General features: G+C 41.0%; 1 protein-coding gene across 2 annotated transcripts in view; it reads right to left on the bottom strand.

The window, feature by feature from the left end:
* Window positions 1-25,025, bottom strand: part of HGSNAT (heparan-alpha-glucosaminide N-acetyltransferase) — a gene marked incomplete at its 5' end in the record, with an annotated part of 32,080 nt that extends 7,055 nt beyond the window's left edge. Inside the window, 13 exons of one of the 2 annotated variants that reach the window (XM_081046801.1) lie at window positions 989-1,115; window positions 1,514-1,635; window positions 3,943-4,058; window positions 5,374-5,534; window positions 6,887-6,917; window positions 8,093-8,169; window positions 9,764-9,873; window positions 10,596-10,665; window positions 13,384-13,453; window positions 15,825-15,946; window positions 16,164-16,300; window positions 20,753-20,868; window positions 24,830-25,025. In XM_081046801.1, the coding sequence (XP_080902927.1) occupies window positions 989-1,115; window positions 1,514-1,635; window positions 3,943-4,058; window positions 5,374-5,534; window positions 6,887-6,917; window positions 8,093-8,169; window positions 9,764-9,873; window positions 10,596-10,665; window positions 13,384-13,453; window positions 15,825-15,946; window positions 16,164-16,300; window positions 20,753-20,868; window positions 24,830-24,995 (1,425 nt within the window). Of the gene's footprint in view, window positions 1-988; window positions 1,116-1,513; window positions 1,636-3,942; window positions 4,059-5,373; window positions 5,535-6,886; window positions 6,918-8,092; window positions 8,170-9,763; window positions 9,874-10,595; window positions 10,666-13,383; window positions 13,454-15,824; window positions 15,947-16,163; window positions 16,301-20,752; window positions 20,869-24,428; window positions 24,691-24,829 lie in introns of those variants that run through there. The other variant, XM_081046800.1, reaches the window with a different exon arrangement.
* Window positions 25,026-25,158: the final 133 nt, after the last annotated feature.

Raw genomic sequence — 25,158 nt, 5'->3', positions numbered from 1 at the left:
CTTCTACTTCAGGTGGCTCAGGGGACATGCCTAGTGACACAACACACCCCTAACCAGTTTCAAACACTATATATAATGTCGTCATAATTTTCAAGTGGATTCTTTTTGGTCAACCCTATTGTAACACATCAACAGCTTCTTATTTTCTTTTAAGGTAAATAACATTTAAAAATACATCTGTATTATTTCATTATAAAATAAATGTTATTGTAGAAACAGTAGAAATTTGGAAATAAACAGTGTAGTGGATACCACCCAGGTATGCCCCCCACCCCACCCCTGTGAGGACTAAAGCCTTGTTCCCCAGATGTTAGAAATATGAATGGCCAGTAGCTCTCGGCCAAGTCTGTCTTCTGTATTTGTCCTTAAGAAAGCTGCCTCTCCAGGAGTTATCCCCGCTTGCTGGGGGCAGTCCACATCCAACCAGGGATATTAAGGGCCTGATCCCTCACCTCAATTAAGAATGACTCTGAAGGGCCACCCCAGCCCACTAGGAGATTAGCTGAGGCCTTCCTGCGACTGCAATGCAGTCCAACTACTCCCTCTGCCCTTCCTTCCCGGGCAGATGTTGATCCCCAAAGGACTGCCTGATAAACGTGCTGCACATGAATCCCTGTCTCAGTCTGCTGTCAGGAAAAGCCCGAGACACACAGAAAAGCCCGAGACACACAGAAAAGCCCGAGACACACAGAAAAGCCCGAGACACACAGAAAAGCCCGAGACACACAGAAAAGTCCGAGACACACAGAAAAGCCCGAGACACATAGAAAAGCCCGAGACACACAGAAAAGCCCGAGACACACAGAAAAACACGCTGCTACACATTTGATATTACAATGCATCCTCACTTACCAGCCGATTTTCAAATAAAAATTGGTTCCCGGCATAGTTTATTAAATGGACAGTTTCAAGTTGGCCAGCCCTTTCTACTTCCCTTCCCTTAAGAGCTCCTAAGTGTTCAGTTCTAAGTGCAAGCAGCGTCACTCACAGTCGAGGAAGGGTGCTGGTAAAGGTGATCGTCTCCCAGAAGCAAGCGGTCAATGTAGCCAGCAGCTCCTCCAGTACAATTCGGATACTTCCCCAGATCTCCAATGCCACCAGGGCCGAGATAGCCACTGCGGAGGGGAGAGCACATACTTAACTGACAAGACTTCAGAAGGGATAGGGATACATACTGGCTGTGTACGCAGCCCAGCAAAGAGCCTCAAACATACACAAGCCTGGAAACCCTTCCAGCTCCATGAACTCTCACCAGTGCTCTCTTGACAGCCCCCCATGTTAAGGCTCAGAGGCCCAATGTCCACTCAAACTGACCCTGAACAAACCTCATGGAGACACTCCTCTGGACACACACAAAACTCCTCTCCCAATACAAAGTATGCCTCAAGGAGAAGGAAGAGTGGAAGAGGATTCCTCTGACTTGGAAAATTTGAAAGTACTCATATAGCCCCAGAAACTGTGACTTGCCAGAAAATGACATGCAAAAAGGGATTACCTATACGGGTTCACTTACGTAGGGCATCCAGGAACAGGTAAGAAGAATGTCAAGGACAGCCAAATGCTTTCCAGCATCAAAATGAAGAGCCACTGGGGCCAGCTAGATATAATGTCTTGAAGAAAAGAGCACCTTCTCTCCTGAGTGAGGGGCATAAAGAAACATATGCAAACTAAATGCAAGTAGAATGGGAACTAATATGCAGTATATATATTTGGGAAATTCCCTGGGATTCTTCTCTAGGACTTTACGATACTAGTATAAAAATAAATGCATGGTTATTTCATATGTATTATGAGGTCTAGATGTTCCCTCTCTATTAAATACCACAGTAAAACATTAAAAAGAAATCAATGAACAATTCTATTCCTTTACCCAACAGAATTGAAAACAGATGTTCACAAAAAACTTGTACACCATGTATATAGAATCGTTACAATGCATAATAGCCAAAAAGTGAAAACAAGTCAAATGTCCATCATTTGAATGCACCACATTAGGTATCCATGAGTAGATACCTAATGTGGTGCATTCGCAAAAGAGAATGTTATCCACCAAGAAATCAAGTAATACATGGTGCAACGTGGATAAATCTTGAATCTTGAAAAATACTATGCTAAGTGAAAGAAGCCGGACACAAAAAGCTATATATTACGATTCCATTTACATGAAATGTCCAAAACAGGCAAATCTATAGACAGAAAGCAGATTAGGAGTTGCCTAGGGCTGGGGGACTTGGGAGGGAAGAGAAGTGGCTAATAGTGAGAACAGGGTTTCTTTTGGGGTAATGAAAATGTTACAGAATTAGACAGTGGTAATGACTGCAAAACTCTGAATATACTAAATATCACTGAATTGTACACATCAAATGTGAGTTTCATGGTATGTGAAATATTATCTCATTAAAGCTGTTCTAAAAAAAGAAGTTAAAAATCAAATTTTAAGGGGCCAGCCCAGTGGCTCAAGCGGTTGGAGTGCCATGCTCCTAACTCCGAAGGTTGCAGGTTCGATTCCCACATGGGCCAGTGGGCTCTCAACCACAAGGTTGCCGGTTGGACTCCTCGAGTCCTGCAAGGGATGGTGGGCATCGCCCCCTGCAACTAAGATTGAACAAGGCACCTTGAGCTGAGCTGCCGCTGAGCTCTCGGATGATCGGCTCAGTTGGTTGGAGCGCGTCCTCTCAACCACAAGGTTGCCGGTTCAACTCCCGCAAGGGATGGTGGGCTGCGCCCCCTGCAACTAGCAACAGCAATTGGGAGCTGAGCTGCACCCTCCACAACTAAGACTGAAAGGACAACTTGAAGCTGAACGGCACCCTCCACAACTAAGATTGAAAGAACAACAACTTGACTTGAAAAAAGTCCTGGAAGTACACACTGTTCCCCAGTAAAGTCCCGTTCCTCTCCCCCAATAAAATCTTTTTTAAAAAAAAACAAACACAAATTTTAAGAGGAAAATGAAATTTAAACTTTTGGAGCTATTCTAATTGAAGGAAGAAAGGTGCAACCCACCTTTTCTTGGTGTCCCACCCAACCCACTGCTCCAGTGGACGAGCCTCTGCAGCCCCTCAGCTCCCACAGGTGGCTAACCAAGCCCTCGTTCACCTGCACAGGTCTAGTCTCACTTCACCTTAAGGAAATCTACCATAGAGGGTACGGATACGCCGATGGGGAGGGCAGGGGGGTAAAAGAGTAATGATTAAACGCACTCCAAGAACATATAACCCAGCAATCATTACAGGAAGACACAAGAAAACCTGAGAGTTGATGATGAATTTGCTAGTTACATGTACAGAAAGAAGCTAGAAAATACAGCTCAACTTATTGTTAAGTAGGACCCCAAAGGGAAGAGTTTAAACATTTCCACCTGAATTTTTACCCCCATTGGGGAAAAAAAATAGCTGTCACCTGGCTAAATTCAGCAATTTATGGCAAGATAGAAAGTAATCACAAAAGAGGTGACTCTTTCACATACTTCTTACAAAGAAGAAATAGCCAAGGATATACTGACATTCTCCCATACCCTAGCTTGATACCTTTTCTCCAAGTTAAACCTGTGTAACCTTTGTATAGATATGGCTATTTATGTGAGTTTTTGCATATATCTTATACCACAAGGAATTTGAAAAATTTGCAGTCATGCCTCAAGAAACTGAACCAACAAACTAAAAGATGCTGATATTATTTAATGTCATCCATATACATTTGATTACTGTACACCAAGATTTGTTAAGAGGGAACATCTCATGTTATGTGTTGTTTACCACAATAAAAATGACTGATATAAAGACAAAATAAAAATAACTAATTGAAGGAAAAAATAATGCATTCCACTAAGAGTTAAAGAGTTTACTGAAGTACAACATTACATTCAGAACTAAAGAGAGTTCTGAAAACTATATACTGATATTCTACCCCCCGTCTTTTTTTTAAAATAAGGTTCCTTACCGAGGCACAACTGTCAGGCACAGGTTTTGCAAAGATGAGCTCTAACACGGCAACCACAAAGTAAGTGACACCCAGCCGCTGGAGCACCCCAGGGATTCGCACCTTATCCCAAGACACTGCAGAAGGTAAAAGTTAAGCAAAGGTTAGCCAGCACTTCTCATTTCCTCCCAAGACAGAATTACTTTTTTCTAAAGGGGAAGACACACCTATATGGCACCTGAGTAAGACTTTTTTAAGCTCTTAGATGGAAATACTACATATGGTCAGGAGACATGGCTCAAACTCATAGCAGAAAGTGGTCAGCTGGGAGACTGGGATGAAAACAGAAGTGTCTTCCTTAGGTGTGGGGATGAAGCAAGGACAACCCCTGACCCTGAAGTTCATTTCCTGGCCCTTTCCCATTAGGATTAGATTCAATTCTCACATCCGTGAGGAACTTGCAGACCTAACAAGGCCACCGACTGACTCTACAGGCTACATGACTGTATCACTGGAAGAGTATAACCCAATAATGAACCCTATAATGTATCTTTCTGGGAGCAGTGGCCCACTTTTAGAGATCCATCGAATCAACTTTTATGTGACACCCTCCCTTGTGACCCCCACTGGGGAGTCTAATGCCTAAAGTCTTACTGCTTCTTGTCTGAGGAGTTTCATTTGGCTGTTATCTAATAATTATGTCCTCCTTTGCTAACGACACTGTAAGCCCCTTGAAGCCCCCTGAAGACATCAATCACTGCTTGTGGTACCAAGCACAGAGCTTACATCCTTGCCTCAGCTTTCCTGTCTCCCTCACACTGCTAAAACAATGACAGAGATGTCATTCCTTCCTAGTAACCCAGCTGACATACAGGTGGTGACAAAGGTGAATTCTTGAACTAACATACAATAGCTTTATTATGAAAGTTGATGGTGGGGGGCGGCCAGTTAGCTCAGTTGGTTAGAGCGCAGTGCTCTTACAACAAGGTTGCAGGTTCGATCCCCACATGGGCCAGTGAGCTGCACCCTCCACAACTAGATTGACACAACTACTTGACTTGGAGCTGATGGGTCCTGGAAAAACACACTTAAATAAAAGTTTAAAAAAAAAAAGTTGAAACCACAAAGTGGCAGGAGGGTAGCGTGAGCACCGGGTGATCTGGTCTGCTCCCTACTCTGTCCTTAACTACACTTAGCTAATCGGGAAAAAGCACTTCAATCTCTCATGGCCTCAGGCTTCCTTTGCACAACAGAAGGGTTGGGTGATCTGGGAGGCTCCTCCCAAGTCTAAAAGTCCAAGATAACAATAAAAATGCCCAAAGTTATACAAGCATTACACATACTTTCCTAATACCTGTTCTTTTTTGCAGGTACTTGAGATGGAAGAATTCTACTTCTTTCGAATTACAATATGTAGTTCCTGTATTTCAACCTGAGGGGAAAAATACTTACATGGACCAAGGCAATAGTTGGGGTTCACAATGATAACCCCTATACAGATTAACAGGAAACTCCTCCATGCAATTTTCCCCAGCAGTCTGATTTTTGAACATCCTCGCTGCAGTATGGAAGTCATTGATAGAAAAACTGAAGATCCCATAATAAATACAAACCTAGGAAAAAAAACCCAGCTATTACTATGTGGCCATTTCCAATGTTTTTTGTCTATATATCATTAATATGTTATAATCTACTACATAGATGAAGCGACTGACTTTTTTTTTTTTTTTTGCAACTGACTTTTTAAAGTAGCCAATTACTGAAATGACATCGGGTTAATAGTGAAGGAAATATCCGAATGTAACCCTGTGAGGTTGTAAGGTTTGTGCACCTTCAATCCTGTCTCAGGAGGAAATTATTCAGTATTAAGTGCAATTTCCAAGGACAACTGTCCCATTTAGTTATCAGAGACAAATGATGGTGAAGATGCTACGATCCAAATAACCTGATAGATTCGCACGCCCTCAGCGCTTGAGAAACAAACCACACATTTCAATCATTTCTAAATTCACTCTTGATCCTGAAAGAGTGAAAGCTGTACTATTTTCCTTTTCTTTTACTATACTAAATTACCTCTTAAAAAAAAAAGTTGGAATAGTAAATTTTCTAATCATTTGGCAAGGGGTTAACAGAGATGACAGTTGCTCTTGCTGCATTGCTTGGTGTCCCCTGGCTTCCTTTCTTAGGTCACCTAATCAGATTAAAAACCTCTAGGAACAGGAACAGGCACCACGCCCCTTTCCTGCAGAGGAACCTCACAGAGACTATACATAAATAAATACCAGGTCTGCAGGCATGTAAAACTCCCTCCTACCCAAACTCATCTCAAAAAAGAACCCCCAGACGCCCTCCCTGAGTTCATATTAGTAATGAAACACAAGGGACCAAAGACATAAACCAGTAGCCAGGACTACTTCCTAATGATGGAGCAAAATTGCTTAAAGTGTCACAGAAAAGACACAAATTCCACACTGTAAGGAGGTCAGGGTCCCTCACATGATCAGGGATAGAGTTTGGTTACCCTACTATTACCCTAAATTTTAATTTAATATCATTGCCCTGTTATATACTTACCAGAATTCCCTGATACCAATATACTGCATTTCTTTTAGGAAATATGACTTTTATACTTATTTTCAGGATTAGTGGAATTTAACTATATATTCAGAATTTACGATTTCCTGCACAATTCCAGGATCTTGTATATAATATCTACACTAACAAAACATTCCCTCTGAAATCACTCATCTTTTATACGCACATGTTTTAGATAAGCAGTATGCCATGTATAGGAATTATTCAGCAACAAACTTTCAGAAAGACCTCATAACAGCAGAGACCTGTGAGTGACACAGGCATGAGGCCCAGAATTCAAGGCTGGTCTCAGAGAAAGGCTCCAGCATCAGCTGAAAAGAATAACTTGGAGATGACCTACGGAAGAGCTGATGGTAGAGTGCCAACTCACCATGGGAATACTAGGTCAGCCACTGTCAGTCCTGCAGAAAAACAAAGGCACAAAGAGTAAGGAAAAGGATTCCAGAAGGTAAATAATTCCTAAACCTGGAATGGCCCCATTATGTTCTCATATATATGGAAAGTAAGAATGTAACTGGGCCCAGGAGAACCACACTATGAGATCTGACAATTAAGTTCGCGAACTTGTGGCAACGACGTGGCTAACCTTTTTTGAAATGAGAGGAATTATTCATTATGAATTTGTACCAACTGGACAAACAGTTAACCAGGTTTACTATTTGGAAGTGCTGAAAAGTCTGCGTGAAAAAGTTAGACGAACTGAACTTTTCACCAACAATTCATGGCTCTTACATCACAACAATGCACCAGCTCACAAGGCACCGTCTGTGAAGGAGTTTTTAGCCAGTAAACAAATAACTGTATTGGAACACCCTCCCTACTCACCTGATCTGGCCCCAATGACTTCTTTCTTTACCCGAAGATGAAGTAAATGTTGAAAGGAAGGCATTTTGATGACATTCAGGACATCAAGGATAATACAACAACAGCTCTAATGGCCATTCCAGGAAAAGAGTTCCAAAATTGCTTTGAAGGGTAGACTAAGTGCTGGCATCAGTGCGTAGCTTCCCAAGGTGGGTATTTCAAAGGTGACCATAGTGATATTTAGCAATGAGGTATGTAGCACTTTTTCTAGGATGAGTTCGTGAACTTAATTATCCAACCTCGTAGAAGTTTATCAACAAGTTTATTATTTAAGCAGCACTATTCAAAATCCATTCTTAAACCAACCACTGAGCCAGATTCACAGCTATTATTCAGGACCACCCACACCAACCTCAGGTCAATGGCACCCCAAGAAGGACCAGGAGTCTTAGACGGCATGACCTGGCTGTACTGAAAGGCACATCCAGGATATGACAAGGATCATTTACAGCTAAGATCTTAACATCTTCTGCAGAGTCCCGACAGTAGAGATCTTTGGAGTCTGCATGTTGTTAATAGCCAGGCATTACAGAGCCACAACACATAAAAGGCAAAACAAAACTAAAAGGCTCACAGAATAATCCAAAGGTCATTCTATGGAGACAGGAGCTTGGCGGCTCAGAGGAAGCTGCTGGGGCCTCATCTCTGGAGCTCCTGGGGATGCTGAGTGATTCTCCCATGTAATCAGTGCTACCTTCAGCAAATATCTTACCATTCCAACTCGCGTGTTTGAAATACCAATATTTTCCTCCTCCATAATTAACGAAGACCATGAGGATAAGAGCTAGTCTGTAAAGCAAGAAAGCATGCTTTCAGGGCTTACGCAAGTGACAAGGAATGGCCCAGCTGCCATAGACACACTCATACTCACAAGGTGCAGTCATGACACAAGATGACACTTAAAGAGCAATAAACTATTACTTCTGGTCATTATAATTAGGACACTACACTAAAGTCCTTCTGCTGCCAACACTTCCAACGTGATGACGTCTTAAGAAAAACTTACACTGACACTAAACTTTGTAACTTGAAAACAAAGCAAAACATTTCTAACTGCTCAATTTTGTGCTAATTTTTAGGTGTCTAAGGTTCAAGAACTGTAGTAGAAGGCATACAGTCACTACAGTGAAAGCTGAGGGTTCCAATCTGGGTTCCTTCCCTCTAACTAGTCGTAAGACCTTGGGCAAGGCTCCCATCACTTACGTACCTCAGCATGCTTCTCTGTGAAAGAGGGAACATACCTCACATGGGGGCTGCTGGGACTATTAAGGACAGTAATGTATATTATTGCGCCCAGCCAGGGCTTGGCACATTTTAGGTACTTAATAAATGTTAGGTCCTGTCTGTCTGTGAACGTCTCATCTCCAGAAGGGGCAATGAGAATCGGAAAGAAAAAAACAATAAAGTCAATTCTGAATATGCTATTGCTTGATGCTAATTCTGTAGAATGTGGGAAATGAAGACTTTCCTATGTTAATGAGGTAATTTGTGGGGACCCTGGAGCCCAACTACCTAGAATCAAATCTTGGCTGTCTCACTCAGTCTGAGTGGACTTGGGTAAGTTACTTAACTCTGTGGCTCAATTTCTTCATCTGTAAAACAGGCATATTAAAAGTATATACCTCATCAAATTGTTGAGTAAATAAAGACAAGTTAGAACAGTGCCTAGCACATAGTGAGAATTCAAAGATTGTTAGCAATTGTTATTATTATTATGATTGTTGTTATGATTGTTGTTATTATTGCCTGGCTTGAAATATACACCCTGAGAGCACTCAGAGTTCTGAGGAGGCTGGGATAGAATTATAAGGTTATCACTGGAGTTTAAAAGACCCCGGAGGGTAGAAATGAAAGACCTGATACCTAGATATTTATTTTCAGCTATATAGTTTTACACTTTATTATCAGAGTTTGGTCCCAGCCATCATTCTTCTACCAGAACTCTAAGATTATGACAATTTACTGTCAGTGGTGAAGGATGGGAACTCTTTTGTGTGCTGGTGTTTCATGTCTAGAGTGGTGCATCTTCTCATTTGCCAAACTACTGACCAGGTATGGAGGTGCAGACAGACATGGGGGCCCCACGTATAGCTACTGCCCAGCTACTGCCCAGTGTAAATGACCTAAATCCAGCAGAAGCTACATACCAGTGGAAACTGGTTTTGGCCTTGTCCCACTACTCCTTTCTAGCAACATACTACATGGGCTATCGTGACAGTTTTCAAGTAAGGAGAGGCTGCGGATTTATTTTTACTGCAACAAATCCTTTCTACCCTTGAAATTAAAAGATATATAAAATACGTTAAGTGACAAGTGTGTTTATGTGCAAACATGTCATCCTAGGGTGCCTGTGCCCAACGTGTTACAAGACAGGCCCACGTACCCCCTGAACGTGTCCACAGAGTGGAGGCGCAGGCGCACAGCAGACGCACGCCAGGCTTCTGGTTGGGCGTCGCCTCCGAGCTGGTCCACCCTGCTTGGGGAACCCAGCTCCTGCAGAGAGAGAGAGAAAGACAGGACAATTCATAATGCTAAGGAGCAAAGGACATTTTTCTGTATTTTAGGGAAGAAATTAACAGAGTGGAAAGCTACAGATCATTGTTCTGAATAATATTTTAATTTGTTTTTGTAAAGATCCCATCTAGAGGTTTGTTTTTTCACTTTATTTTGTGCGTGTATGTGTGTGTGTGTGTGTGTGTGTGTGTGTGTGTGCGCGCGCATGCGCGCTGCCTGCGGAGCTTGCAGTAACCATGACGATAAAGGACCACAGAGACCTGGTCCATATGTGCATCTGGTACAAGCGTACAAGCAAATATGTCCATAATGAACTTATTAACACAAGTAATATGTTTAATCATCTCAGTAGACCATCGCATTTATGGATTCAATACTGATGTCTCTTTTGTTTTAATACTGACACTCTAAACGTAATTGGATCGATTCAACAGTGCTGGCTGCAGAGAAAAATGTTGCCACTGCGGACATCACAGGACAGCCCGCGTTCCAGCCTCAATGAAGAAATATAAGGGGACAGTGCCCTTCACGGGAGCTGAGAGAAGGCTGCTCTCTAATAAGAATACAGGACACATGGCCTGGCCTTCCATAATATAAACAAGATTAATTAAGCCAGATAATAAAGATTATTAAATAGGAAATTATAGAGTCCAAATATAGAAAACCACCCAGACCATATAAGATGCATTCTAGTCACTCACAGAATTAATGAGGCGATCAGTTTCCCGAGAATTTATTGCTTTAGAAATCCAATTATTAAAGTCATCCAAACTGTAAATAAATAAATGGCTTAGTTAATTTATTTTCTTTGGCAGAATTTTCAAAATGACTGGATATCATATTGAAAGAAAATTTAAGTCCATATTCCACACAAGTCCAAGAATTAAACATTTTAAAGTTTTTTAATGAAACAAAGGTAGAAATAAAAGTTTATAGCAGCAGTATTTTTAAATATTTGACTCTTACAGCATAGGTTCCTCATCCGTAAAACAGGTATAAAGATAGAGCCTTCATTCAAGAGTTGTTGTGAGGGTTTAATGAGATTATTATTTCCTGTAGCTAGAATTAATAATACTATTAAAATTAGAATAGGAAAAAACTGCAAACCACCAAATGCACTCAATACAAAACTAACTAAACACAGTATACGACAGCTGTGACAGGATGAGATACAGCTATTTAAGTAACAAGTGGGTTCTGTGCCTGCAAAGAAATACAAACTATTAAAAACAAAAAGCCAAAACCCAACATGCAGACTTGATTACAACTAAATAAAATGCATGTATGCAAACTGAGAAAGTTTGAAAGTAACTTTGGAGTAATTCAAATAATTAATATATTGGGATCTTTTTTCTAGAAGGTTACTTTAGTTCACAAAGATACCCAGATGATCTTAAACTGATTTACATGATTAATAAAAGATGAATGTATTAACTGGTTTTTCTTTAAAATGAGATTTCGACTTGGAAAACAATCTTTGAAAAAGTGTATCTTAGCCTGGCAAAAACAACCCCACCCACGTTTTATATAAATTTTGCACATTTGAATTATCCAATGCATAGCATTTTTTCCCCTTATATATATAGTTTTTTATCACGGGACATTTCAAACATATGAAGAAACAGAGAAACCAGTATAATGAATCTCCATGGACCCACCACACACATTCAACAGATATCTACACACGGTCAGTCTTACTTCATCTATACTCCCACCTACTGCTCCCTTTCCCTGCCTTCTTTAGACTGATTATTCTAAAGAATCCCAGATATTATATCATTTCATCCATAAAATACTTCAGTATGTATCCCTAAACGATAAGGACTCCTTTTATTTTTAAACATAACTAGAGTATTACCATTACATTTTAAAATATTGTAAGTATTTCCATAATATTATCAAATAGTCTCATAAATTTTTCTTAGTTTTATTGTTCAAATCAGTATCCAAACATGATCCATATATTCAGTGCATATATTTTTAATTTCTTCTCTTTTTCCCCACAACTTAACTCCTATTTCTAGCTTATTCAGCACTGATAACACCATCACATGAAAAACATTAAAATAGAGACATCTAAAAAAAAGTGAAACAGAGAAATTAAAAATTTTAAAAAGCACTTAATTTTCTCGTATATGCTTCCTCTCCAAGTAAGCTGTATTCCTACTGCTTTTTCAGATTCTTTTCTGGTTCAGACAAACCTGAACTTCCCAAGACTTTCATGGGCATGCTGGAAAGTGATGGGGCAAGGACAAGGGACTCTTGCTTTGCCAACAATATAGCATTCTGCCCTCAGGCTGCAGAATCACATGCAAAGAAGTTTCAATTCCACAGTAGGGTGAGGTGGCATTTCTTCCCTTTGCAAGAGCTTGATATCAGGTATCAATTACTTTACAAAGTGATGTAACAGATCCATTCATATTAAAAGCACCAAATGAAAGCACCCTAATAAACTGGAACAGTATTTGCATCTTATTCAAAGACTGACAAGATAATACCTTAATTCAAAGAAATGAAACCTCTGCTAGGATTATACTCTGTTGCCACCAAGCAGTTTCTAGGTAAAACTTTGCTTCTAAGCACCCTGTAGTTCTTTTACCCCTATACGCAGTCAGGTTTCTCCTATATGGAATTATTTCTAAAATGCACAAAGGTAGATGGTCAGAGTGCATAAACTCCCCAGAGTGGCAGGGTTTCCCCAAACTAGCAGACTTAAAAGCTAGGTTCTCTTTCTTCCAATTTGTATACAGCTCACCAGTAAAATCTTGCGGTCCTTCCTGAGACGCTAACAGGCTGAGCCCGTGAAAAACCAGTCTCATTTCTTTTAAAACATGAAAGACCTTTCCTTTGAAAGGCGATTTGCCAGGCCTGGATTTATTTCACTTTCTTTTTCTTTTCCAGTGTACTAATTCACTCTCACCAGAATCACTGGCACCCAGGCAGAAGAGGATAATTCCCTCCCCAAGCTGTTAACCCTAACGGGGGAAGGAGTCCACGCTGAGGTCCACAGGCAATGCACCTCACCCTCCATGTCTGCTGCCAGAGGCCCAGGCTGGCAGGAGCTGGGAAGCTGGCCTAGAGGGGTGGCCTCAGGGCTCAAGGAGCTGGAGAGAAGAAAGAGAAGACCAGCTTGCCAGCTGCCTCCTAAAATCATCACAGCCCACTTCCATTCGCTATGAAGCAGGATATGAGATGCTTTTAGGAAATAATTATCTCTCAAGCATTTTCTTTGACTTTTTCAGTCATTTGGGAGGCTGGAAGGCAAAGATCCATTAGAACTAGGTTATCATTTCCCTGAAGTCAGGGGTCATCTCTAATTCTACACTGAATCTCTAATGCCTAGGACTGGACTGGGCATGGTGGACACAGTAAGCAGTCATTTGATCAAAGAACAATAGCCATTTGAAGGGTCCAACTACCCTTTCTGAATGTATTTCTTCTATAGTTTACTTTCCCCAATTTTGTCCTTCCGTAATAACACCTCCTTACCTCAACAAGAACCTTAGAAGGCACACTGCAATGACGACTGCCAGACCAACAAGGAAGGCGATAATCACAGCTATAAAAATAACAGAAAACACAGTATCACCAAAAATGTCATCATAAGCATTAAAGGTGTCACATCATTACATTTAATCTGTAAATGAAAAATGCAAACAAATAAAAATGGAAACACATGGGGGAAAAGAAGCCTACGTTCGTACGCTAAATTTCCTATAAACAACTGACAACACTCTTTATGAGGGGAGTGCTAATTTTCATCATAAAAAAAATCAAACACACAAAAATACAGAGAATTGTACAATTAACCCACATATCTCAGCACCTAAATTCTAGAATTATCAAGGTATTGTCACTTTTGCTTTACCTATTATCACTCTCCTGGTTTTTGGGTGTTTTTTTGGCCTAAAATGTTTTTAAGCAAATCCCAGACACAATGTCATTTTATCCCTATATCTTCAGCATGTATCTCTAAAGCAAGGTTTTTGTCAAAGATGTATCAGCATCATACAACTCCTAATATGAGAAAGGCACAACATCACTTCTGTAATGATCTACCACAAATGCATTACTTCTACCTACTTATGAGAAAACAGAAAGTAAATCCAAATAACAAAATAAGTAGCCAGTCCTCTTCAAAAGTGTCAAGGTCATGAAACACATGAAACAAAGAAATGCTGTGGAAAGATCTAATCTATCGTCCTAGATTAGAGGACGATAAGTAGCCTGAGAATTCAATGCACTGTACAATCCTGGATTGGATCCTGAACCAGGAAAAAAAAAAATTAAAACAGACAACTGGAGAAATTTGAAAAGGCTGTACATCAGTAACTAGCACTGTATCAATGTTAAGTTCCTGGTCTCAATATTGTATATGGGATAATTATACTACGACTATGTCATTGAGGAGTACAAGGTACCCTTAAGGTGGGTAAAAGATACAGGGGAACTCTTTTTTGCAATGCTTCTGTAAGTCTAAAACTATTTCCAAATTAAAAGTTTCTTAGAAATGGACCTTTTGTTATACAACCACAATGTCATACAAAATCAACAATAATTCCCGGGCTAACCCTGAGTCCATATTCAAATTTTTCTAGTCCCCAAAATGATTTTTTGTCGTTAAGTGTGTTCAAATCAAGATCCAAACAAGGTTCACACCTTGCATTGGCTGAGTCATGTCTCTGAAGGCTGATTTAGTCGTAAACTGCGACTGACTTGTTTTAAACACCAGGTCAGCTGTTGTCTATTAGATGTCTCCCGTTCTAGACCTGTCAGTATGCTTCCTCATGGTGTCACCGAACTTGCTCGTCTATGCCCCAAATGTTCTGTCAGTGGGAGACTAGCTGTAAAGGCTGAACACGTTCAGCTTTCTCGGGAAGAACACGTCCCACGTGGTGGTGTCCTTCCCACCCCCCTTCAGGAGCTCCTCCCGCGACGGACCACATGCCTGATGTATGTGTTCAGCTGGAGAAAGCCTGTCCCTTTTCATCTGATGGTTTCATCCACTCATGATTTTTGCCTATAGCAATTATTTCATTAGGGGTTGCAAAATATTCTGCCCTTTATTAGCTGGAATTCTTCTCTAAAGAATTTACCCTCATCATCTAGGACTCTTTGGTTATCCTAAAATATAATGTAAAACAAGAAAGGCAGGATAAATGCTTAGATCTTTCAACTGAAAATTTTACAGCACACTAGTTAACATCAGGTGTCCCTGTTACCTCCAAAGGCAACCAAAGTATTGTTTTTGTTTTTGTTTGGGGAAGGGGAGGGGAAGTGCTCTTTTTATTCTCATAATGAATTCAGTGGTTTTTGTTTATTCAATGTGTTACCATCAATTACATTCATTATTCTTTTTAATACTTAAATTGTCCCATGTTGGCCCTTTCATATTGGTTCTTATGTTCTGTTGACATGACCCCGCAGTGTCACTATGAACAGTACTTGCTAATGCCCCAGGGACTTATTATATTACCTAATGGGGGGCTCAGAGTGACAGATTTTATTCAGTGGAGTAATTAGAGAATGCATTGACCCTTCGTGACCTAAGGCGACCTCTGGACTGTCAATGTAAGATACATACAAGAAAACCTATACCCTAAACCCCAAAACAAGGACAGATACTTCACAGTCAATTGCTCTATTTTTAGTTTCTTTCTGCTACGTTAACTTTTTTCTCTTATTTATGCTTTATAATTAAACAACTAAGAGAACATGTTGATATATCATACAATTTTGTTACATGTCACACAATTTTCTTGGTATTTGAAATACTAATGATAATACATACATTATAAATATACCATAACTATGAGATAGACAACCTATAATCCAGGTTTTAAGTTACACAAACTATCACAAACAGTACTCAAACACTAAAACCTTTGAAAAAACAAATTTTAAAAGGTCAGCAAAGAGCGTATACATACGAAGGTTACTGTCAACTGGATTCTTATTGACAACTAGGTCACAACCAACGTCATTGACTCCATTACGGACATGCTTTACCAAGAGAGAATAGTTTCCGAATTCGCCAAATTTGTATTCCAGCCTGAAAAGATTGGGTAAAATTAAGAAAGTTGATTCAATTAAGGGGAAAAGGAGTTGGATTTTCATCATGTCATGAAGGCCGAGTGACAGGTTATTACTAAGTGCAGACCAGGAAAGATTAGAAAAAAATTTTTTGAAAGAAAAAAGTTAAAACCAAATAAGAAAAAATATAGATATAGAAAATGCAGACTTCAGGTCATAGCAAAGCAGGCACAAACCTACAAACTTCTTTCTCTTCCAAGGTGTCGTTTAGTTGCAGGATGGATCCGTGCTGGGTGCTCACAGCAGTAGCTGCAATGCTGGGCTTCCCAGATTCTGTGCTCCCAGAGACATTTACCAGCACCTGAAGCAAACACTACAAAATAAAAACACAAGCAAACTGTCAGAGGTGTTTGAAAGTCTGTTGGTTGTTAGAGGCTGTGAACATCCAACTGAAGACCCTAAGATGACTTTTCTTTCATACTTATGAAAAAACTTTTAAATTTCAGTATTTTTTTCAGTATTTTCACATAAAATTTTCCTATGTGTTGCTATGGAACTGTACAACCTGCATTCATAGGTATATTTTTCACATAATTAACACATACGGCATACATTAAATTTTGCATTCTATTGTTTTGATTATTTAACAAACTTCCACACTGCTACCCAATATGCGTATGTTTATTTTTATGGCTGCATTATATTCCATCACATATTATAACTGTGAGTTTTAGGCTGCTTTTTAAATTTTTTATATGTAATTTATATAAATTATATTGTTTTTAAAAATAAATAATTTAATTATCTAATTATATAATAGAAACATATGTATATTTATAATTTATAATAAGTGTATGTAATTTATATAAGTTATACTGTTTTAAAAGAGCTACACATGATGCTCTTATTCATTTAAATTCTTCCCCTAAATTTCCAAAAACGAAATTACTGGATAAAAAATAATCTTTTTAAGGTTCTTGTTACATGTGCCAAATAGTACTCAAACAAGAAAAATTACAACGATGTATTTATTTCTCATTAGCCTTCCCAGGATTTAAAAATCATTCTTCTTTTTGCTCATGTACTACATATTTATGACATCACAGCATTAAGATTACATTTTAAAATTATCAGTAGATTAAATAACTCAGTATTCTTTTGCTATTTTGTTTCCTAGGGTGTGAGCCATCTTTTAAGACACCAAATACCCTTGAACGTAAGTGCAGAAATATGTTGTCCTCATATGCTGTAATATTAAACTTTTAACTATCAAATATTTCCCCGTTCTAGTGCTTTCCTTTTCATCTTGTTATATTGTTGTTTTTAATACAAGTTTTTAAAGTTTTATAGAAATACTAATCTGGCTTGTTATTTCTTCAATTGCTTCATTAGTTTAAAAATGTACTCTGCTTTTTTTAGTACTTTGTAAGTTTGTGAAGGTTTTTAAACTTGGAGCATTTGATAGATGGTATGTAATTATTCTAAATACCTTTCCCTATGGTTTTAAATGTAATATGCTAAATTCTTATGTGAATTAGCTTCTGCTTCTTACACTTACTTTGGGCCTGGTGTTCATTTCTCTCTTTTGACTACGTAAACAATTGTGGTTTGTAATAGAGCTTACCTGGTACACCAAGTCTCCATACTGTCCCTTCTCTTTCTGGGCTGTCCTTTGATTCTCTTGTTCATTTACTATTTCATACAAATTTTGGGATTATTTATGCATATTCTATAAAGCATCTATTAATATATTAGCAGCAATTATGTTAAATGTATGAATTAATTTGGGAAGTATTGCCATTTTTCCTACGTTTGGTCTTCATATCAGAGTGCATTGGCTGTTACTCCATTGAACCTGTATTTCCCCATTAAAATTTCATCATTTTCTTTAAATATGAGCTCTAAAAATTCCTCAAGGGTAAAAATATGTCAACATAAATGAATCTTTCAATATGCTAACTTATTCTATTCGATAGAATTTCATTAAAGATTTTTGAACTCATTAATTAGAAAGATTGGCCTGCATTTCTTTTCATATCTTTGCCAGATTTTAAGATGAACGTTCTATCTATACTGCAGAATAAATCAGATATCAATCCATCATTTTTGGGGGGGCGGAGGAGGTTAGTTATATTTAGTGTCAATTTATATAGATTGAGAATTACTTACTTGAAAATGTAGAAAATTTTACCTATTTTTAGGTTGAGGAATTCATTATAACTTTCAAGATTTTTTAATCAGTTGCTGATCTATTTTTGTTCTCTATTGAATTAATCTTCATATTATATTTTTTGAAGGAAATCAACTGTTGAACTTAAAATTTATCGGCTTATAACAGTTCATCGGACCATCAATATTTTAATTACAGTGCTTATGTATATATCTTAATTTCTAATTTTATTGATTTCCATTGTTCTCTTAAATGTGTCAATAATTAACCAATTGTGTGACTATTATTTTTTAAAATCACCTCTTGACCTGTTCCTATTTGAATTTTTTGTCTCATTTTCCAGTTCACCTACTTACTATTTTTATTGCTTCCTTTTTTTTCTTTTTGTTTGGAGGATGACGTTGTTTGCTTTCTAAAACCTTGGGATCCCTACTCAGTAGCTTTGCATTTGCCCTTTCCTTTCTGATTTATCATAAAGCAAGATCCTGAGAATGGAGGGAAGTGAGTCCCAGCACTAGTATATAATAACTGGGTAACCCAGGAAAAAGTCACTTTATTTCTTTTAATCTCGGCTCAGTATCACCACTAGCAGGATCCAGACATATCTCTACTGGATTGTTGTGAGGATTAAAATGAGATACAACATACGTAAGACATGGAGCAGGCTCTCAGTAAGCAGCAGCTGCAACTTCTATTATCAGCATTATCATTAGGAACATTAAAATAAATTTTTGTAAGAATTGCTTTGGCCAGATCAAAAATTTTTCTATGAAATATTTATGTTTTTTCTATATAATACTTATATTTTCCTTAAAATTATTTTTAAGCTCTTTTACATTAACAACTTTTTCTTGACTTAGTCTTATGTAGTTAATTGTCCTGTTTTTTAATTCTTCAATATGTCACCAGCATCACTGTTTTGTATCAATGATCCTACTTTTTTTATTCTAAAGATGCTCTTACTTACCCTATAGCTAATACCTGACAACAGTCTTTTCCCCCCTCAACTTGTCTTCCAAATATTTTAGACCTTTATTAAGTCTTTCTGAAGATATTTTGCTCATTCTTGAATTATTTATGATTCTGGTGGCTTTTAAATTTAGGTATTGTTGATTTGTTCAGTCCTTCTTGTAGGTTAAATCTTTTCTGTCTCGAGCTACCTTTTCTTTTTAAACAGTAGTCTGCTTTATTGGACGATTAGGAAACACTAGAAACCTGCTACTTTTATGAGATCATGCATTTTTTTTTTTTTTTAAGGAGATCTCAGCTCACTGTGGCCCACGCGGGGATGGAACCGGCAACCTTGGTGTTATTAGCTCTAATCAACTGAGCTAACTGGCCACTCCTGTGCTCCCTTTTTTCATATTACAAATGTTCTCTGTTTCACATTGCTTTACAAAGCTTACAATGGGTTTAACCAAATAGAGGAAGTCTCATGTGTTGCTGCAACATCTTTTCAGCTGGTACTCATACTAGGGGGACACTATACATCAAATTCCTCTTCTGAAGATAGTATACTCAAGCTCTTAATTTTATTTGGAAATAAACAATATTTTATTACATGGAAGAATAGCCTTGTCCTCAAAAAGCAACAAGGCCTAGAACAAGGGTAAAACCTTCAGATTAAAAAAAAATATATATCATCAGAGAGGCAGATTCCTGGAATTACTGCCATTGCCTCAACGTAATGCCATTGTCTCCCCACTATCCTCACCACTCTTGCCCTTGAAGAATATCCCGGTATCTCACTCCCTTCTGGCCCAACAAGAGGGTTATGCATTAGGCAGAGAAGTAAAATAAAATACGGCCTATCAATTTTGCTTATCACTGAGAACTGGGTTTTTTAAAAGATGGGTAGTGGAGGGCCGGCCAGATGGCTCAGTTGGTTACAGCGGAGAACTCTCAACAAAAAGGTTGTTGGTTCAATTCCCGCATGGGATGGTGGGCTGCGCCCCCTGCAACTAAGATTGAAAATGGCGACTGAACTTGGAGCTGAGCTGTGACCTCCACAACTACTGTGTTTCCCCGAAAATAAGACCTAGCCAGACAATCAGCTCTAATGCATCTTTTGGAGCAAAAATTAATATAAGACCGATATATATTATATTATATTAATTATATTATATTATATTTATTATGTATATTATATATTATATTGTTTATATTATATTAGATTTATTATTGTTATGTTATATTATGTTATGTTGTTATGTTATGTTATGTTATATCATATAGACCCAGTCTTATATTATAGTAAAATAAGACTGGGTCTTATATTAATTTTTGCTCCGAAAGATACATTAGAGCTGATTGTCTGGCTAGGTCTTATTTTCGGGGAAACACGGTAGATTGAAGGAAAATGACTTGGATCTGATGGGCCCTGGAGAAACACACTATTCCCCAATAAAAATAAAATAAAATAAAAGTAAAATAAAATAAAATAAAAAGATGGGTAGTGGAAAAGGTAAGAAACTGATGTTGCTCATTGCTAGGCATTCTCCCTGATTATATTTCTTCTGATTATATAGCCTGTTTGTTTCCTTACCTATAAAACTGAAGTTAATATGTGGAGGGCTTCAGGTATGAGAGCATCAAGGATCATACCAAACTAGCCCCCAAATAAATAAAATTATGAGCGTGACCACTTATACCTACATGATAACACCGTTCAGAATTCCAGTAGACAATCAAGTTTGTCCCAGGTAGTTCATTATGGATGAGCAGCAAAGCCTGGTCCATCTTCAGCTCTATATGCCTTTTTTTGTCTAAGTCTGGTAAGAATTAGAAAAAAACAAGACACCTGTAAGATGTTTTAGAGTCAAAGTAACCCTGTGTGAACCATGGCTTCACAGGAGTGCTTCTCGAATGTCTGCACTTGGGTTCTTTGGGGTCTCTAACCCCTAACTTTGTGTACACACGAATGTACACACACACACACACACACACACACGCACACACACACACACCCCTTTTGCACAGGTGCCTATACTACAAATGAGGACTCAGCCAACACCATTCACATCCAGTGTGGAAAAGGACCAGGTAGGGACCTTACATTCATCAAGTGCTGAGATTCTGATGGGCACTGAATTTAGTAGTTTCCACATATCTTCTATTTGATAATCTGACAGCCTCATTAGCCAGGTACAGTCTCCATTTCACAGGTGAAGAAATTAAGGGTCACAAGGATGAGATAAATGCCCATGGCCACAAAGTTTTCCTGTGAAATCACTGTTTTGAACCCAGTTTGTGTGATTGGAAAGTCCAAACTTTCCTCAACTGAGTTACTCAGCTCTGACTGCGGCAAGGGCAGCATGAGACCTGCAGAACCCCAAACCTACTGGATTAGGACATACAGGACAGCAGGGTCCCTGGGGGATTTGCACTCGCTTTAAAGTCTGAAAAGCTCTGCTTTATATCACTTTGGTTTGTAGTTCTGAATCTCCTACTTTCCATGGTAGATTAGGGCCGCCCCTAATCTAAGGAGAGAGAATAAGTCAGTCTGAAGGGCAGAAAGACCCACTGCTCTGCATTGCCTTGGCTGAGAGCTTCCCCCCACTTTATTAGATGCTCTTAGGAGTCCCGAAGACATGCACATTCTAAGTCTGCCTCCAAATTTGGAGGAAAACAAAGAGAACTATTATTGGCTAAAGTTAAAGCGAAATGTTTCATTAAGACCAAATAGGCCATTTATGTCTATTATATGAAAGAAAAATTAACTTACCCTCTAACTTCTAGGCAAAGGGGGGAAAAAGGGAAACTATTTAATAAAACAATTAGGAAGATAATAATCTAGCCTCTTTTATTTTGCAATATGAAAGCTTATTTCAGGGCTAAAACAAAACAAACAAATATTAAAGTCCTGGCCCCACCCCAGACCAATTAAATCAGAGTCTGTGCCCAACCATCATGATTTTTAAAATTTCCTCCCCAAAACAACAAAAATTCTGAAGTAATTGCAATATGCAGCCAAGGTTTAAGACAATAGCTAGAGAGGCTGGGAGTGCAAAGCCAAGGGCTTTTGACACCTTTGTACTTTTTTGCATTGTTTGAATATATTTTTGTAAAACAACGAGTCTGTATCTCTCTCTCTCTCTCTCTCTCTCTCTCTCTCTCTCTCTCTCTCTCTCTCACACACACACACACACACACACACACACACACACACATACTCACAAAGGACACAATTCTGAAACCATATAATCTGACATTGAAATTGAACCTGATGCTGTTTCAAGAAAAAGCTGCCAACTTTCCACACAGATGATTTTAGAAACACCAGGGTAACACTCAAGGAGCATTATCTACAAAAGAACAACACTCCCTCTTCCTGTCTACAATGTCTTGGTGAGGAAATAAACCAAATAAAGCCACCTTTCAGTAGTCCTGGGGTAATTGTGCTATTTGTATATTAGACTTTTATTTCATTTCCAAATATTTAATTTCTGGTTCTAGCTCTCTGCTCAGGAGTGTCTTTGCTGGACATATTTTAAAAGATATATTCTACTTAATTTTTTTTTTTGATGTAAACTTGAGTCCTCAAATCCTATGAAAATGGAGTTCTTAGTAGGAAGTTGTCCAGTCCAAACCTGCACACCAGGTGGCACTGAAAGTCCCGCTGTCTTCTCAACACAGCTTGGTGAAGGTGGGGCAGTGGGTCACTTAATACTACGTTCTCTCCCATTACAGAGAAGTACTATTTACAAACTACCTTTTTCCCTAAAATACTTGTCGTTATGAATTGGTGCTAAAATACAGAGAAAGAGCATTGTATGGGATCTGTCCCTGACTGGGCAGATTATGTAACCTCTTGGGCTCTGTTTCATCAAAAGTGAGGGGAGTGGACGAGACTGAGCTCCGGGGTGGGAGAGGCACCATACAAAACATAATGAGCTAAGATGCTTTTTCAAAATCCATTCTGTCGTCGCCCTACGAGATTCTGATTGGGGAGGCGCAGCAGTTTGAACTACACGCTGATACCAAAACCCTCGTGTCCTGACACAGAAACAGGGGATGAAAGGAGGGATAAGACAGGTAGGTCATTCTCACCTTTCCAGGTGATAGTCCGACCTTCCCCAAACGCTGACCAAACAAGACTTGCTGCACTTGGCTGATGGCACAATTTCTGACCAGAGCATCCCTGGGGAGGGGCTTGGGCCTAGGATATTCCAGGGCCGTGGCTCCTCGTCGCTGGGGTCTAAAGGAAGGCCCTGGAATGTGTATTTTCCACCATCTCCCCCGCTGAGTTCGGAGACCAGGCAAGTCAGGGAAACACCAGATGAACTGACTCAGCCTGTCCTCCCCGCCGCACACTGGAATCACCCATCTGGCCCGGCAAAAACACCCCAGCCTGGCCCCTCCGCTGCCAACGGCGCGTTGTGGCTTCTCAGCAAACAGCGGGGTGACCGCGGACCACGACCTCAACCGCTCCTCCCGTCGCCTCGGAAATAAAAGTCCCCTAAGGGAGGCGGGGGGGGGCGGGGGGGTTCGCTCGAATTCGGACTTGGAGTTTTAACCACCAGCTCCTGCAATCCCCCCCCCCGGCACCGCCTCCTGCAGTTTCATTCCACTCGGCCCTTCATTCGGGAGTGGAATCCCAGCGCCCAGCGAGGCCCCTCGGGGTCCTGCTCGGTGCCGCGGTCCTGCTCCGCACTCGGGCGCCCCGCAACTCCAGCCACAGGGCAGGGCGGCGCCCTCGCTCCAGATTTCCTGCCTCGCAGCGTGCCACCCCTAAGTGCTCTGTCCTCTGGGGAAGGGACTTCATTTGTTCCGCCATACAGTGGACTAAATGAGGGGTGCGGGACGCATACACCCCTCGGCCAGTCCGCCTGTTACCTAGCTTTGCATCTGGGGGGAACAGGTCTCCCGATCAAGGACACTTGACTACTTGGACAAAAATCGCCCGAAGACGCGGGATGCCCCGCAGCCTCGGGGCGGGGGCGGGCGGGGAGCCCCGCTGCTCTGCCTCCCCGCCCCTGGAGAGGCCGGCGCCCCGACTCCCGCCCCGCTTCCTCCGTCTTTCCCCCTTCGGGTAGGTGCCGTTTGGATACGGGCCCCCCACTGCGTGATGCAGTCCACACTGTGCCTGCGACAGCGGCCGAACGTGCTACCCCGCCATTCCCGGCGCGGAGCTTCTCACAACCGCGCAGTGGAAACAAAAACGAGTTTCGAAGAACGGCTTTTCCGAGCGCTCGCCTGCCCAGCGTCCCCGCCGACAGGGGGCGCCGTGCCACCCGAGGGAGGAGGCAGAAGCCCGCCGCGCGGGCCCGGCAGCCTGAGACCGCGCGGGGGCCGCCGAGCCGCCCCGGCCGGAGCCGCGGCGCGCACTCACCTCGCGCCGGCTCGGCCTCGGCCTCGGCCTCGGCGCCGCGCTCCGCGGAGCCGCCGGGGGCCAGCAGGGCGGCGCTCAGCACGGACGCGGCCAGCAGCAGCGCAGCCATCGCCAGGCCCGCGCCCCGCGCTCCGCTCAGGCCGCCTGCCGCCTCCACGGGCCGCCGCTCCCGCCCCGGCGCCGCATCCGCGGCCGGCCCTCCGCCGCCGCCGCGCTCCCGAGCTCTGCGCTTCTCCGCGGCGCTCGGCCGCGCGCCCGTCATCACCTCCCTCTCGAATGCCGTCACCGCCGCCTGAGTCACCCGCGGAGGCGGGGGAATGCGGAGCCCAGGGCGGTGCCGACCCGCGCGGGAGGATCCGAGGGGCCGCGCCACTCTCGGCCCTACGCTCCGGGACGCTTACCAAGCGAAGAGCCAAGGTTCTCTTTTCCTGGCACAGTGCTTTTTGTCCTCGGGGTAAAAATCATCCAGAAGAGAGGCTTCCCCAGGCCACAATCCACTGCTCCCGTCTCTAACCACTCCCCTGAGCGAGTCTGCTCAATTCCTTCCTCCGGCCTTTCATTCACCATACAAATGGGTGTTAGCTTACCTCCGTTAGCATGCCGTGGTAAGACGCGCATAGTCCCAGTCTCAAGGCGTTTATTAACCAGAGGGAGAGATGAGACATAAAAGCCGCCACCATGTGATACCACGACTTTAGGGAGCTTTTTGCCAATCTCTGATACAGTTAAA

The sequence above is a fragment of the Rhinolophus hipposideros genome (genome assembly GCF_964194185.1).
Source record: "Rhinolophus hipposideros genome assembly, chromosome: 4".
Lineage (NCBI taxonomy): Eukaryota > Metazoa > Chordata > Mammalia > Chiroptera > Rhinolophidae > Rhinolophus > Rhinolophus hipposideros.
Note: the sequence above shows the minus strand (reverse complement) of the source record. Positions and strands in the feature narration are given on the sequence as shown.